The sequence below is a fragment of the Aethalodelphis obliquidens genome, unplaced genomic scaffold, assembly GCF_003676395.1.
Source record: "Aethalodelphis obliquidens isolate GAN/ISIS:26980383/991018 unplaced genomic scaffold, ASM367639v1 scaffold17, whole genome shotgun sequence".
NCBI classification, from domain to species: Eukaryota; Metazoa; Chordata; class Mammalia; order Artiodactyla; family Delphinidae; genus Aethalodelphis; species Aethalodelphis obliquidens.
The window spans coordinates 4,114,367-4,128,873 of NW_020837961.1; the positions used below are offsets into that span (position 1 = coordinate 4,114,367).

The 14,507-nt window shown below is 35.2% G+C and overlaps 1 protein-coding gene across 3 annotated transcripts in view; it reads right to left on the reverse strand.

Moving 5' to 3' along the window:
- Positions 1–14,507, reverse strand: part of FSTL5 (follistatin like 5) — a 677,763-nt gene that overhangs the window by 296,865 nt on the left and 366,391 nt on the right. For all 3 annotated transcript variants that reach the window (XM_027116858.1, XM_027116857.1, XM_027116856.1), the window contains exon 6: positions 13,620–13,740. In XM_027116858.1, the coding sequence (XP_026972659.1) occupies positions 13,620–13,740 (121 nt within the window). The remainder of the gene's footprint in view (positions 1–13,619; positions 13,741–14,507) is intronic.

Consider the following 14,507-nt stretch of genomic DNA (forward strand, 5'->3'; position numbering starts at 1 on the left):
ATTATAGAAATGATTGTGAAAGTCCATAAACAGCCTCAGGCAAACTCCATCTCAGAATATTATGCTGAAATCAGTGGAAAGTAATTTTAAGTCAGACACAGTAAATTATGATTGACAAGTGTGGAAAATAAGAAAGATTGGTGAGTTACCATTTTATTATTTTTTATTTCAATTTCACTTTATCAGGCAAGTCCTTATTCTCAATATCTATATGACAAAAGAGTCAATACTTCAAGAAATAAATAGAAGTGTTTCACCTGAAATAAAAGAAGCTAAAATATCTAATTATATCTGCTTTTAAAAGTTACAAACAGGTCAACAAGCAAAATTTACCAGTGAGAGATCAGAGCGTGTAAAAATCAGAGAGTGTAGAATGCCAGTGGATATAGGTAAAAAGAGAAACATAAATGTGTACCAGCTACATCAGATTAAGGTAACCTTAGCAATGGTGAGGCCGAAGTCATCTTCAGATGGGAATGACTTAAGGCTTTTATTGTTTTTAAAATTATAGTTCAAATCTATATTGCCTTAACAGTTGTAATTTTATTTTTTACTTTTTTAGGTTTATTTAAAAAAAATTTTTTAACATCTTTATTGGAGTATAATTGCTTTACTTTGTTGTGTTAGTTTCTGTTGTATAACGAAGTGAATCAGCTTTATGTATATATATATATATCCCTATATCCCCTCCTTCTTGCATCTCCCTCCCACCCTCTCTATCCCACCCCTCTAGGTGGTCACAAAGCACCGAGCTGATCCCCAGTGTTATGAGGCTGCTTCCCACTAGCTAGTTTACATTTGGTAGTGTATATATGTCCATGCCACTCTCTCACTTCTTTCCAGCCTACACTTCCCCCTCCCTGTGTCCTCAAGTCCACTCTCTACGTTTGCGGCTTTGTTTCTGTCCTGCCCCTAGGTTCTTCAGAATCTTTTTTTTTTTTTTTAGATTCCATATATATGTGTTAGCATATGGTATTTGTTTTTCTCTTTCTGACTTACTTCACTCTATGACACACTCTAGGTCCATCCACCTCACTACAAATAACTCAATTTCATTTCTTTTTATGGCTGAGTAATATTCCATTGTATATATGTGCCACATCTTCTTTATCCATTCATCTGTCGATGGACATTTAGGTTGATTCCATGTCCTGGCTATTGTAAATAGTGTTGTAATGAATATTGTGGTACATGACTCTTTTTGAATTATGGTTTTCTCAGGGTATATGCCCAGTAGTGGCATTGCTGGGTCATATGGTAGTTCTATTTTTAGTTTATGAAGGAACCTCCATACTGTTCTCCACAGTGGCTGTATCAATTTACATTCCCACCAACAGTGCAACAGTGTTCCCTTTTCTCCACACCCTCTCCAGCATTTATTGTTTGTAGATTATTTGATGATGTCCTTTCTGACCAGTGTGAGTTGATACCTCACTGTGGTTTTGACTTGCATTTCTCTAATGATTAGTGATGTTGAGTAACCATTTTCATGTGTTTGTTGGCAATCTGTATATCTTCTTTGGAGAAATGTCTATTTAGGTCTTCTGCCCATTTTTGGATTGGGTTGTTGGTTTTTTTGGTATTGAGCTGCATGAGCTGCTTGTATATTTTGGAGATTACTCCTTTGTCAGTTACTTCATTTTCAAATATTTTCTCCCATTTTGAGGGCTGTCTTTTCATCTTGTTTATGGCTTCCTTTGCTGTGCAAAAGCTTTTAAGGTTCATTAGGTCCCTAATGAGCCTAAGGTTCATTAGGTCCCATTGTTTATTTTTGTTTTTATTTCCATTTCTCTAGGAGACGGGTCTAAAAGGATCTTGCTGTTATTTATGTCATAGAGTGTTCTGCCTATGTTTTCCTCTAGGAGTTTTATAGTGTGTGGCCTTACATTTAGGTCTTTAATTCACTTTGAGTTTACTTTTATGTATGGTGTTAGGGAGTGTTCTAATTTCATTATTTTTTATATGTAGCTGTTCAGTTTTCCCAGCACCAATTATTGAAGAGGCTGTCTTTTCTCCATTGTATATTCTTCATTCCTTTATCAAAGATAAGGTGACCATATGTGTCTGGGTTTATCTCTGGGCTTTCTATCCTGTTCCTTGGATCTATATTTCTGTTTTTGAGCCAGTCCCATGCTGTCTTGATTTCTGTAGCTTTGTAGTATAGTCTGAAGTCAGGGAGCCTGGGTCCTCCAGCTCCATTTTTCTTTCTCAAGATTGCTTTGGCTATTTGGGGTCTTTTGTGTTTCCATACAAATTGTGAAATTTTTTGTCCTAGTTCTGTGAAAAAATGCCATTGGTAGTTTGATAGGGATTGCATTGAATCTGTAGATTGCTTTGGGTAGTACAGGCATTTTCACAATGTTCATTCTTCCAATCCAAGAACTTGGTATATCTCTCCATCTGTTTGTATCATCTTTAGTTTCTTTCAGCAGTGTCTTATAGTTTTCTGCATACAGCTCTTTTGTCTCCTTAGGTAGGGTTATTCCTAGGTATTTTATTCTTTTTGTTGCAATGCTAAATGGGAGTGTTTCCTTAATTACTCTTTCAGATTTTTTGTTGTTAGTATATAGGACTACAAGAGTTTTCTGTGCATTAATACTGTATCTTGCTACTTTACCAAATTCATTGATTAACTCTGTAGTTTTCTGGTAGCATCTTTAGGATTCTCTCTGTATATTATCATGTCATCTGCAAACAGTGACAGCTTTACATCTTTTTTTCCAATTTGGATTCCTTTTATTTCTTTTTCATCTCTGCTTTGGCTAAAATTTCCAAAACTATGTTGAAAAATAGTGGGGATAGTGGGCACCATTGTCTTTTTCCTGATCTTAGAGGAAATGGTTTGAGTTTTTCACTATTGAGAATGATGTTGGCTGTGGGTTTGTCATCCCTGACCTTTATTATGTCGAGGTAAGTTCCCTCTGTGCCTACTTTCTGGAGAGTTTTTATCATAAATGAGTGGGAAATTTTGTCAAAAGCTTTTTCTGCTTCTATAGAGATTATCATATGGTTTTTATCCTTCAATTTGTTAATATGGTGTATCACATTGATTGGTTTTGGTGTATTGAAGAATCCTTGCATTCCTGGGAATAACCCGACTTGATCATGGTTTATGATCCTTTTAATGTGCTGCTGGATTCTATTTGCTAGTATTTTGTTGAGGATTTTTGCATCTACGTTCATCAGTGATATTGGCCTGTAGTTTTCTTTCTTTGTGACATCTTTTTCTGGTTTTGGTATAAGGGTGATGGTGGCCTCATAGAATGAATTTGGGAGTGTTCCTCCCTCTGCTATATTTTGGAAGAATTTGAGAAGGATATGTGTTAGCTCTTCTCTAAATGTTTGATAGAATTTGCCAGTGAAGCCCTCTGGTCCTGGGCTTTTGTTTGTTGGAAGATTTTTAATCACAGTTTCAATTTCAGTGCTTGTGATTGGTCTGTTTATATTTTCTATTTCTTCCTGGTTCAGTCTCAGAAGTTTGTGCTTTTCTAAGAATGTGTTCATTTCTTCCAGGTCGTCCATTTTATTGGCATATAGTTGCTTGTAGTAATCTCTGATCCTTTGTGTTTCTGCAGTGTCAGTTATTACTTCTTTTTCATTTCTAACTCTATTGAGTTTTCGCCCTTTTTTTCTTGATGAGTCTGACTAATGGTTTATCAATTTTGTTTATCTTCTCAAAGAACCAGCTTTTAGTTTTATTGATCTTTGCTGTCATTTCCTTCATTTCTTTTTCATTTATTTCTGATCTGATCTTTATGATTTCTTTCCTTTTGCAAACTTTGGATTGTATTTTTTGGTTCTTCTTTCTCTAATTGCTTTAGGTGTAAGTTTAGGTTGTTTATTTGAGATTTTTCTTGTTTCTTGAGGTAGAATTGTATTGCTATAAACTTCCCTCTTAGATGTGCTTTTGCTGTATCCCATTGGTTTTGGGCTGTCATGTTTTCATTGTCATTTGTTTCTAGGTATTTTTTTAATTTCCTCTTTGATTTCTTCAGTGAACTCTTGGTTATTTAGTAGTGTAATGTTTAGCCTCCATGTGTTTGTATTTTTTGCCATTTTTTTCCCTGTAATTGATTATCTACTCTCATAGCATTGTGTTCAGAAAAGATACTTGATACAGTTTCAATTTGCTTAAATTTACCAAGGCTTGATTTGTGACCCAAGATCACAAATGTTGTATCCTGGAAAATGTTCCATAAGCACTTGAGAAGAAAGTGTATTCTGTTGATCTTGGATGGAATGTCCTATAAGTATCAAGTAAGTCCATTTTGTTTAATGTATCATTTAAAGCTTGAGTTTCCTCATTTATTTTCATTTTGGATGATCTGTCCATTGGTGAAAGTCAGGTGGGGTGTTAAAGTCCCCTACTATGAATGTGTTACTGTCGATTTCCCCTTTTATGGCTGTTAGTATTTGCCTTATGTATTGAGGTGCTCCTACGTTGGGTGCATAAATATTTACAATTGTTATATCTTCTTCTTGAAATGATCCCTTGATCATTATGTAGTGTCCTTCTTTGTCTCTTGTAATAGTCTTTATTTTAAAGTCTATTTTTTCTGTTATGAGAATTGCTACTCTAGCTTTCTTTTGATTTCCATTTACATGGAATATCTTTTTCCATCCCCTCACTTTCAGTCTGTACGTGTCCCTAGGTCTGAAGTGGGTCTCTTGTAGACAGCATATATACGGGTCTTGTTTTTGTATTCATTCAGCCACTCTATGTCTTTTGGTTGAAATATTTAATCCATTTACATTTAAGGTAATTATTGATATGTGTTTTTGATATGTGTTATTGATATGTGTTATCATGTTCTTAATTGTTTTGGGTTTGTTATTTTAGGTATTTTCCTCCTCTTGTGTTTCATGCCTAGAGAAGTTCCTTTAGCATTTGCTGTAAAGTTGGTTTGGTGGTGCTAAATTCTCTTAGCTTTTGCTTCTCTGTAAAGGTTTTAATTTCTCCAACAAATCTGAATGAGATCCTTGCTGTGCAGAGTAGTCTTATTTGTAGTTTTTTTCCTTTCATCACTTAAATATGTCCTGCCACTCCCTTCTGGCTTGCAGAGTTTCTTCTGAAAGCTCAGCTGTTAACTTTATGGGGACTCCCTAGTTTGTTATTTGTTTTTCCCCTTTCTGCTTTTAATATTTTTTTTGTATTTAATTTTTGATAATTTGATTAATATGTGTTTTGACATGTTTCTCCTTGGATTTATCCTGTATGGGACTCTCTGCACTTCCTGGACTTGATTGACTATTTCCTTCCCCATATTATGGAAGTTTTCAACTATAATCTCTTCAAATATTTTCTCAGTCCCTTTCTGTTTTTCTTCTTCCTCTGGGACCCCTATAATTCAAACGTTGGTGCATTTAATGTTATCCCAGAGGTCTCTGAGACTGTCCTCAATTTTTTTCATTCTTTTTTCTTTATTCTGCTCTGCGATAGTTATTTCTACTCTTTTATCTTCCAGGTCACTTATCTGTTCTTCTGCCTCAGTTATTCTGCTATTGATTCCTTCTAGAGAATTTTTAATTTCATTTATTGTGTTGTTCATCATTGTTTGTTTACTCTTTAGTTCTTCTAGGTCCTTGTTAAACGTTTCTTGTATTTTCTCCATTCTATTTCCAAGATTTTGGATCATCTTTACTATCATTACTCTGAATTATTTTTCATGTAGACTGCCTATTTCCTCTTCATTTGTTTGGTCTGGTGGGTTTTTACCTTGCTCCTTCATCTGCTGTGTGTTTCTCTGTCTTCTCATTTAACTTAACTTACTGTGTTTGGGGTCTCCTTTTCACAGGCTGCATGTTTGTAGTTTCCGTTTTTTTTGGTGTCTGCCCCTGGTGGGTAAAGTTGGTTCAGTGGCTTGTGTAGGCTTCCTGGTGGAGAGTAGTGGTGCCTGTGTTCTGGTGGATAAGGCTGGATCTTATCTTTCTGGTGAGCAGGACCATGTCCGGTGGTGTGTTTTGGGCTGTTTGTGAACTTAGTATGTTTTTAGGCAGCCTCTCTGCTAATGTGTGGGGTTGTGTTCTTGTCTTCCTAGTTGTTTGGCATGGGGTGTCCAGCACTGGAGCTTGCTGGTCACTGAGTGGAGCTGGGTCTTAGTGTTGAGACAGAGATCTCTGGGAGAGCTCTCGCCAATTGATATTATGTGGAGCTGGGAGGTCTCTCATGGTCCAGTTTCCTGTATTCTGCTCTCCCACCTCCAAGGCTCAGGCCTGACAGCCAGCTGGAGCACCGAGACCATGTCAGCCACACAACTTTGCTTTCCTTGAATTTGACTGCAGCTGTTTTGACTTGGGGATTTGTACTGGTTTTGTTTTACTCTTGGCTTGTTTTCACTTCCATGAAGCCCGAGACCAGCGTGCAGGGCAAAGGCTGAGGTGTCAGCCAGTGGGGGCAACCTCTGAGGGCTCGACGGACTGCGGGAATGCTCTGAGATGCCCTGGCTCCACCACCTTTGAAGATGTCAAACTCCCGGTTGTCTTTTTATTAACATGTGGGGTATACAAGCAATTTTTTTTTTTTAAGAACCAGAAAACTGTCCTTTTGGAATCTATGTCTATAAGTTGGATCTCAACAATCATGTTTTGCACAGTATTTTTCTATTAGGGATAGAACCCAGACACATCAAAAATAACATACACTACAACCATCTGTAAGCAAGTGGTGCTCTATGTACCCAACGATTAGTGCATATCTACACACTCCAACACAGAAGATTGTATTCATACACACATGTAAACTAACTTTGCATTCAAAGCATGTAACAAAAGAATGATTTCCCCAGTGGACCAGTCAACTAAACTTGCTGCAAGATTTTATGCTACAATGATCCAGTTTGGGGTTATTCTATAGCAGTTCATCCAATGCAGCATTTCCCAAATCAGTGTGGGATTTTTTATCTGGATGAAAATAAGAACATTGCCAGCACCATAGAAGCCCTTCTCTTGCCTTGTGTTCCCACTGCACGCCCTCCACTCCCCCAAAGGCAACCATTCATATTAACTACTAAAATCACAATGAGTTTTACCTAATTTGGATTTTAACTACATATATACTTGATGTATATTATGTGCTCTGCTTTTTTGCTCAACATTTGTTTTCATTTCTTTTTTTTTTTTATATCCAACTTCTCAACCACCAGCACTTTTGCTTCTACCCCTACATCTCTGCTGAAAGTGCTGTGACCAAAGTTACCAACAAATTGGTAACTTGTTTTGAACCCAGCCTTGGAAACAATTCCTTATTAAAATTTGATGATGGTGTACTCCTTTGGCTTTCTTCCTATCTCTCTAAGTTTTGCTGTTGTTTACTTTTAGTCTCCTACTGCTGTTCTGCCCATCTCTTCTATCTTCACATACTCACCTTAGATACCCAACTCCTTGCCAGAGTATCAAATTTTGACTGCATGCTCTATGTCTCTATTTGTGCCCCAGAGCTCCCACCTGACTCTAGACCACCATATTCTCCATCCAAAAGTTTATATTTGAATATTCCAATATGTCTAAAATTTAACTTAATATACTCCCCACACTTCCTTCTCTTCCCATGTTTCCTACTTTAATGAATAGCATCATTGTTCACCTTTGTTTGCAAGCAGAAAATTGGACATTATCCTTGACCCTACCCTCTTCCTCCCATGTGTATGTAATCACTCATCAAATCGAGATGATTCTGCTTATAAGTGATTTTCCAAATATGGACACCTTCTTGCATTACTGCTACTGCTCCTCCTGCCTCCCTCACCTTAACATACAGCAACAGTCTTAATTCCGGTCACTAAATTCTGCTATTTTTCTCAAATAAAGGACTTTCATATACTAATGATCTAATGTCAATAAATGTTAATATAATACTCATATTTTATTGCTCTTCTTATTAGATGATTCTGATAATTAACATTTTATTATAGCAATTGTGATTTCCCAGAAAAATAAATATCTTTTCCTTATAATGTCGTTATCAAATTTATATTCCATTAAGAATTCTTTCATATAAAGAGAGATGACATTTTGTATATAATCATGAAGAGTTAGGTGATTTGAAATAACTGTTCCATATTTTTTAATATTTTAGAATTTTAGAGTCTTAATTATTCTTTTTAAGAAAGGAGAGACAGATATTGTACAGTTAGTTTCAATATAAATGCTCATAATTGATGCATAATGCTTGCAAAAACCTAATTATTTTATGTATAGTAGAAAAACATCTTCCTTTGGATCTTTCCACACATAGAGATCATTTTGAATTGATAAAGATTTATTTAAGGGTGACATTAGATCTTGAATCACTAGAACACATGTTAAAGTGTATGTATATGGTTTGGGGAACTACAACTCATAAGTTAATAGGATTTCAAGAATCTACCAGAGTTACACAGACTCCTCACTTCATGTAATTTTAAGTCAAAGCACTTTATAGTTTAACTCAGGAAATTATGTACATGGAAAGCATTTACAAAATATCTTTTCTCTAGATAGACATTTACACCATTTTGGGTTATCTAGAAAGTCCAAATGAAAACAATTAATTCCTAAAATTAAGAGCCATATAATAACACTTTATCATCTTAATTGAATTTGCAAAAATAAATAAATATAAACATTTATTTGAACATCACTTCTGAAATTAAATGTCTCAGTTTTGTGTATGGTCATCTTGTCTAACGGCAAATCACTTGCATTTACCTACAAATCTGAAGCAAAAATATAGAGTTCCAGACATGTCAAACTTAATCAAACATTGTATTTTAATTTTGAGTTGGAAGAAAATAAAACGCTGAATCTCTGTATTTTAATACAAGTCCTTGTAGTTAATAATGACACTATTAATTTGTTTTTAATTCTAAGTACTCTTTGCACTGAAAAATCTATACATTTTACTATCAAAGCAACAAAATGCAAGCGTGCAGGGTGTCCACCATCTGACGAGAGGATTTAGTATTTCTTATTTTTTAGGTATTCGGGCGTCACTGTTGTGGCCTCTCCTGTTGCGGAGCACAGGCTCCGGACGCGCAGGCTCAGCGGCCATGGCTCACGCGCCCAGCCGCTCCGCGGCATGTGGGATCTTCCCGGACCGGGGCACGAACCCGTGTCCCCTGCATCGACAGGCGGACTCTCAACCACTGCACCACCAGGGAAGCCCTAGTATTTCTTTCAAATATTCAAAACTATGTCTGATCTCACTTAAGATTTATTGGATCCCATTGCATAGATTTCCAAGTTTGTTAATCAAACAAAGCATGATTTAAGATATTTGATGCTTGCAGTGACGATTTATTTTAAATATCCTAATAAAAATCAAGGGATTTTTGAATAACGTCAAAAATTCTGGAGAAAAATTAAGAATGTTATCTGATGCTTATTGTAAAATAATAAAATAATTCATCTTATCCAAAATGAAAAAAAATACTATTTTATGGAAAACTTTATAACTACTAAAATAATACCCTAATCATGTAATAACAGTTGATAATGTGCTGGTTCTTTTTTCTTTACCATTAACCTTTTCCTGTTTGCAAAGTACCCTTTACTTTCTTCCATGTTGTGTGGTGGCAGAAAGAATAATAAACTGGAACTCAAGAAATCTGTTTATCTTTGTATCTACCAGTAAATAAAGACTGGATAAAGACAAGTTTCTTAACTTCTCTGGCCTTAGTTTATTTTTCTAGATTCTATTCATTTAGGGACTTTTTAGTTTTCTGGGCTTTCTTTTTAGAAGCTCTGGGGGAATGAATTCTGGGTGGAAAAACTGATTACTTTTTATCCTTACTATATCTGTCCTTTTTATCATTGTCTGTCTGAGATGATGCATTCTAAAGGAAAGGAAACTTATCTTTTCAAGTTGCTTTAACTGTCACAGCAGTCTATACACACAGGTACTTAATACATAACTTTAAAATAGATTGCCTTTTCACAATTGTTATATTTTTTTATTCATGATACTAATATTTTATAATAGAGTGACTTTCTAAAATCATGTCATTATACAACACCTGTCACTAAACTTCACAAAACCGAGGTGGGTTTAGTGGTGAAGTATTTTAACAGAAGGAGAGAAAGAAATAGACGTATGTTTCCTATTCACATATAAGTATAAATACATCTTGCTGATACAGGCAATCCAAACAAGTTAGTTTTGCTCTCTCCAAAGGGTCATTCGAGAGCTTGATACCCTGTTTAATAACGGTGAAACGCTGAAAATATATTGCAGAAAACTGCTTGGTGAGACCACAATGAATATTAAGACACCCCAGATAATTCCAGCATTACTTAAAAACATTACCTTTTCTAAACGATTATGTTAACATCATTTTATCATAGTTAAGGAAAAGTTTTGTGATTATTCAAAAAGATAAAACCTCATAATATGATTGCTGATTGCCAAGTGCTTTTGTTATCAAATATCACTTTATGATTCAAAATATTAACAATGTAGACCTTTTGCGTTATACATAATTTTGACAGAATGGCAGAATCATTACAATCTTCATTAAACTTCCTTGCATTTACTATAAATAATTTCAATAAAATTGCTACCATACTACCTTCCAGTTGTTAACAGAATCATATAGATTTTCTTCTCTCCAAATTCAATAGTTTGTAGTACACTGTAGCTCCTTTAAAAACAACGTTTCACTATGTCTCTATTGAAGTTTGTATTGATGATTCAGATTTCTGAATTGCAAATTTTATTTATCTTTACAACATACTGATCTACCTTGCCTTCCTTAGCAATATCAAATCGTATCCCAAACACAGCATCATTTTCCCCTTGATAGGTGCAGGCAGCAGTATTCTAGGGAAGATTCTTTTGTACTGATATTGCCAGGGATCATTATTCAGTCTTTGCTGTGTTACCATAAAAATAACATATTACTCACACTTTATTTTCATTGTATTTATTAGTTTCTAGCTCCACTATTCCACCATTAACAATATTTTGAATAAAAATCCTACGTAAACATACAATTTAATTCTTATTGATGCTTGATAGTTTGTATACCATTAAAAATATTTTCTGCTACTGCTATAGATTTCAACTACTTTTATTTAGCCACATCCATGTATCTTCATATTATGGGAGTGGGGGATAGGAGTTGGTAGGTTAGACTGCCTGTTTAATAAAATAAGTTAGTAAAATAGTAATGATAATTGATATATTTCCATAGACTTTCAGACCTGGAAGAGATCTTCCGGTTGGACTAGTTTCTATAAATACTCTGGTGTATCATGCAGTAGAGATTTTATTTATGCTGATGTAGGAGAGCAAAACTGCCACCCCCAAATGTCTCTTTGGTATTAATATTATTTCAAGCTGAAAACAATCAAAGCCCAAAAGACTTGGAAAGTAACTTCAACCTTCCCCCAACTGCCTTGAAGAAAGAGGATAGAGGACCTCTTCCAGGAAGGGAGCTATCACCACAGGTTACCATAGTATGAACTAGGGGTGTGGACAGAAAGGAACTCAGCAAAGTCTGCTTCTTAAAATTACTCTCTGTGTCCCACTGTTTGTGCAGGGCTAAGAGAACATTCATTTACCAAACACTTGTTTTTCCATCTCCATGTGTGTTGCTTTCCTCCCCTTTGAAGCACAAAACCCCTACCTCAACATCCTCTTTTGTCTTTAGCTGAAAATGGTATTTAAGGTGAGGGTTTCAGCCATTTTGGTGAGTTACCCAGTTTTCTTGGGTCTCTCCCATGTATACACGTTATTAAATTTTGATTTTCTCCTGCTAATCTGCCTTATGTGAACTTGATTCTTAGACCAGCCAAAAGGACCCAGAAGGGTAGAGGAAAATTTCTTCCTCCCTGACACTCTTCTCTTTGTCCATCTTCCATCTCTCATCCCCTAAAGTCCAAATCCACTCATCCTGAAGACCCATTCAATTGTTACTACTTTCATAAACTCTCCTTGATTCCCAGTGTTGGAGGTTATATTCTTAGTTCACTTTATATTTTATGTAGGCCTTCCTATGACATTTATCCCCTTGTATCTTACATGATAGTATACAATATAATCTAATGTAAACAATTTTTCCTGATAAACCATAATATTCCTGTCATCCTAAGCACACAGAACAATGCCTACTACAGAGTGAAGTTTAGTGGCAAACACATAGACTTCTTAACTGGTTTGGCATAGGTCTGATAATAAACTCAGCCACTTGGTTCTTAACTTCTCTGTGTTTCAGTTTCTTCATATAATCATTGAATGATAATGCTGCTTTCTTGTTATCTTTGAAAAGTTTTCTAGCCTGTGACACACTTTAAAGGATTAAGTGTTTACCGAGATATCCCATCTGTATTCTGCTTGCAATTTAAAGTGGAAATGCAGTTTAATTAAATCTGAAGAGCATACTGACGTCTTGCCTTAAAGCTTTGTAACAAGCAGCTATTTCACATTTATTACTTTGCTAGTTTCAAATATTACATAAAATATAATTCAGTGTTTTAATATAAAATGATCATGTGGTAATTACTATCCTCATTTATATGAATTTTCAGAGATTTAAGTAATTTTTCCAATATCAGACAACTGATGGACGACAGAGGCATAACTCAAAAAGGATCTATTGGGCTTCCCTGGTGGCACAGTGGTTGAGAGTCCGCCTGCCGATGCAGGGAACACGGGTTCGTGCCCCGGTCTGGGAGGATCCCACATGTCACGGAGCGGCTGGGCCTGTGAGCCATGGCTGCTGAGCCTGCACATCCGGAGCCTGTGCTCCGCAACGGGAGAGGCCACAGCAGTGAGAGGCCCGTGTACCGCAAAAAAAAAAGAAAGGATCTTTTTATACCAAGTACATATCCTATTTCCTGCCTTTTTGGAAAAAAGAAATATATACATATGTATATATTTGGAAAGTCCTATATATGTGAGTGCATATAAAAATATTGAAGATTATCCATCTATCTATCATCTATCAATCTAAAATCTCACTTAACTTTCATTACTTGGTGATTTTCAAATACCAACCAGTTAATTTAATGATTTTTTTTCTCTTTCTTTTACACACAGCTCCAAACTTTCCCTTCTGTTTTTTGCCTCTTACTCTTTTTTCTTTGAATTATTTTTAATGAATAACTTGTCATACACTTTTTTAACCAAATCATCTTTACAACTTTGCTCAATTTTAAGAAGTCTTTAAGCATTTTAAACATATATAATTGATTCCAAAATATCTTAACATAAATATAATTTTCAATTCTTATGCTAATTATTGTTGTTAACATATATGCAAACTTTATTAATCAACTTTGGTTTTTCTATAAAATAAAAAAATTGTCATTATGTAAATAATTGTTTTTGATATATGGTGACAGTGAAGTGCTGTTCCTACTCTAAAAATAACCTTGGAAGCATCACTGTGGAATTAATATCTTAAACTAGAATCAATAGGAACTGATAGTAAATGTTATCAAACATTTCCAGCTCTGCATTTTAGAATTATAACTCCCTTAGCTTTTACATTCGTTTCAATACAGCCACACACTTAAATTATCTCAATTATATACTTCTCTTAAGAAACAGTCTGTACTTTGAGGTCAAGCAAACGCACCATATTGGGTAAAGAAACAGAAAAAAGAACAAAGAGGAATTAGAGAATGAATCTTATACTCACGGAATGTTCTATAAAATTCTTCAAGAGCCAGGTGCTTGTCTGAGTTAAAATCATCATATTTCAGTAGATCATACAAAGTGCAATCAGAAGGGTCCTTGCCAAGTTCTTCCTGTTTTATCACCTGACAAGAAAATTAAATTCAGGCAATTATATCTGTCTTAACATTTCTATAGTATAATTAATTATATGTAAGTCACTTAATAGGTAATTTAAGTCTGTAGTTGGGCAAAGAACTGAACCTATGAGAAACCTGGGTTTTCAGTTACTGGACATTTATTTTCAACTGTTTCAAAGATATACTTAAAAATTTGACTTAGTTGCTTTGACGTTAAGATATGTACTTAGAATTTAGCCTAAATTTTCTAATACAGAAACCTCCCAGTAGGACCCAGAAAATCTGAACACTAAAAGGACATTTTTGTATTTCAGTCATTTCCTTTGCTCCACTTATATTGACTCAAGGAAATGCCTGCACATGAAAATTTCCTCCAATGTCTCAGTGACCCATGTCAAAATAGAACAGTTCTTCTCCAACAAAAATAGTGAGGAAATTTGGTCCAACTTTCATCTTCCTATTATTTGTAAAAAATGAAGTTAGTATTTTTTTTCTCTTCTGCCTGAACTCCTCTCCAGCTGGAAATGAAGGCATTTGGTATTCTGAATTAACTCCCTGGGTCACAAAGGAGCTATTCAACAAATGACTGTTTCCAGGAGCCAGATAGAATTAATGCACCAATTGATGATGGAAACCTACCCAAGCAGGGGTGAGGAAAATCACCAGACTGCTTTTCTACTCTGTGCTCTGTCCCATGCGGCAGCTTTTTTATACTCTATATCTATATACAGATATAGCCTGTCTGGTAAAAGAGGTCTCCAAGATTTTTCAAA